Source organism: Silene latifolia, chromosome X (assembly GCF_048544455.1).
Source record: "Silene latifolia isolate original U9 population chromosome X, ASM4854445v1, whole genome shotgun sequence".
In the NCBI taxonomy this organism is placed as follows: Eukaryota; Viridiplantae; Streptophyta; class Magnoliopsida; order Caryophyllales; family Caryophyllaceae; genus Silene; species Silene latifolia.
The window spans coordinates 41,948,933-41,951,542 of record NC_133537.1 but is presented as its reverse complement, the minus strand read 5'-3'; the positions used below and the strand labels follow the sequence as shown (position 1 = coordinate 41,951,542).

Genomic DNA, 2,610 nt, shown 5'->3' with positions numbered 1-2,610 from the left:
CTTTGTAGCCGCTTGCCTCTATCACCGTATTTAACGATTCTGAATATACCGCGATGGGAGCAATGCTGGCACAAACCGTTGACAAAGAAGAAAGAGCAATTTACTACCTTAGTAAAAAGTTCTTGGAGTATGAATCAAAGTATACAGCATTAGAAAAGACATGCCTAGCTTTAGTCTGGGCAACGAAGAAGCTACGTCACTATATGCTCAGCTACAGTGTGAGTATATATTCCAGAATGGACCCCATCAAGTACTTGTTTGAAAAGCCGGTGCTAAACGGCAGAATGTCAAGATGGACCCTCATGCTATCGGAATTCGATCTCAAATATGTGCCTCTGAAAGCGATAAAAGGAAAGGTCGTTGCCGATTTCCTGGCCGATAATCCAGTCGAAGAAACTGACATTGTTGACACTTGGTCGTTCCCAGATGAGGATATTGTCCATGTCAAAGATGATGTATGGGATCTATATTTCGATGGGCCTTCGAATAACATGGGATGCGGAATAGGTGTCCTTATCATTTCACCGAGAGGAGAGCACGTACCAGTTTCGATCAAATTGGACTTCGCCGTCACAAATAACGCCGCGGAATACGAAGCATGCCTACTTGGTTTGCAGAGCACTAACAAGTTAGGAGTCATGAAGTTGACAGTACACGGGGATTCCTCCTTGGTCATCAATCAAGTGACGGGGTCATGGAAGATCAAAAGTAGCAGCCTGGCACCCTACCAGGCTAAGATAGAAGGGCTAGAAAAACTCTTCGAAGAGGTGCGATACGTGTACCTCCCAAGGGAGGAAAATCGGTTCGACGCATTTGTCAAAACTGGCAGCGTTGATAAACATCCCTGATCATATGGATAACATGCCATTGTGTGTCGAACGAAGGTCTTCACCAGCTTATATAAATGCTGTCGATGATGGAGAGGAAAGCGAAGCCGAACCTTGGTATGCATCCATTGTGAGATTCAAAGAAGCAGAAGAATACCCTGCAGACCTCGATACACGTGGAAAGCGTGCATTGCGAATGTTATCCGCCCAATTCGTTAAAACTAACGATGGACAATTGTATAAGAAGACAGCACAGGGTGTCCTGTTGCGATGCGTCGACAAGACAACGTCAGAAAAGGTCACGACGGGGAATGTGGGCCGCATATGAACTCCCACATGCTAGTTCGGAAGATCATGAGGTTAGGGTACTATTGGACAACAATGGAAACAGATTGTCGCAGATATGTCCGGCATTGTCACAATTGCCAAATATTTGCCAATATTCAACATGTACCACCTTCTATGCTATACACCATGACGTCACCTTGGCCTTTCTCAACCTGGGGAATCGACATCATCGGAAAAGTAAACCCTTCTGGAACAGGAGGGCATTGTTATATCCTAGTCGCTATTGATTACTTTACCAAGTGGGTAGAGGCCAAGTCTTACAAAGTGCTAAATGCGAAGCAAGTAGCCAAGTTTATTCAGAATGACATCATCTGTCGGTACGGAGTGCCGCACGAGTTCATCAGTGATCATGGAACTCACTTTCAAGCTGAGACAGCCGTTATACTTGAAAAGTATAGAATCAAGCATCATAAGTCATCTCCATATCGACCTCAGACAAATGGAGCTGTGGAGGCCGCTAACAAAACGGTGGCTACTATATTGAGAAAGATGTCTGACAATTACAAGGAGTGGCTGGAGAAGATACCCTTCGCGTTGTGGGGATATAGAACATCCATCGGAAACAGCCACGGGGCAACCCCGTACTATCTAGTTTACGGGATGGAAGCAAGACAACCAGTCGAACCGAAGTACCCTCCTGCGCATCTTGCTCGAAAGCCAGGTCCCGGAAGCGGATTGGGTCCAAGCCAGATATGATTTGTTGGTGTTACTTGATGAGCGTCGTTTGAATGCGTTGTATCATGTTCAGCTCTATCAGAAAAGGATAGAGCGGGCTTTTAACAAGAAGGTGAAGCCCAGGGGAATTAATGAAGGCGATTTAGTTCTCAAATCAGTAAGGGCTCTATTACCAGTCGATCCAAGAGGGAAGTTTAAGCCTAATTGGGCCGGTCCTTATCTCGTGAAGAAGATACTCACAGGAGGCGCGGTACGTTTGACAGATTTGGATGGAAATGATTTCTCGAATCCAACGAATCTGGATCAGTTGAAGAAGTACTATCCTTAAGACCTCACTCTCAAAGTTATGAAATAACACTTGAATTGTGATGTAATTGAATAAGTTTTAAGTTTGGCATTCGTTGCCACTTTGCACGAAATGTTTTATGAGAGAACTACGACCTCGGTTTGATTCTCATTGAAAAGCGAATCGTAGGCAACCCTTGAAAAGGGTACAACCACAATAAAAATGAAATATTCAATGCAGAAAACTGAGGATTTCTAATAAATAATACGTGTCTTTTATTTTGATAAATCCGGGCGACGCCCATTACAAATCAAACTAACAGGAAAGCAAATAAAAGCATAATAGTAATACTAAATAATAGAGCCGTAACTACCACCTATCTTTAGTTGGGTCGCGTGTCCCGTCACTACGAGACGATGTCTCACCCATCATCATTCTTGCCCGTTTCTTCGGGGGGACCACGCTGTCTTCTCG

General features: G+C 44.3%; 1 protein-coding gene across 1 annotated transcript; it reads left to right on the top strand.

Moving 5' to 3' along the window:
- The first annotated feature begins 236 nt into the window (after positions 1–236).
- LOC141617248 (uncharacterized) lies at positions 237–848 on the top strand. Its single transcript, XM_074434431.1, has one exon. The coding sequence runs from the start codon at positions 237–239 to the stop codon at positions 846–848; it is 612 nt and encodes a 203-aa protein (XP_074290532.1).
- Positions 849–2,610: the final 1,762 nt, after the last annotated feature.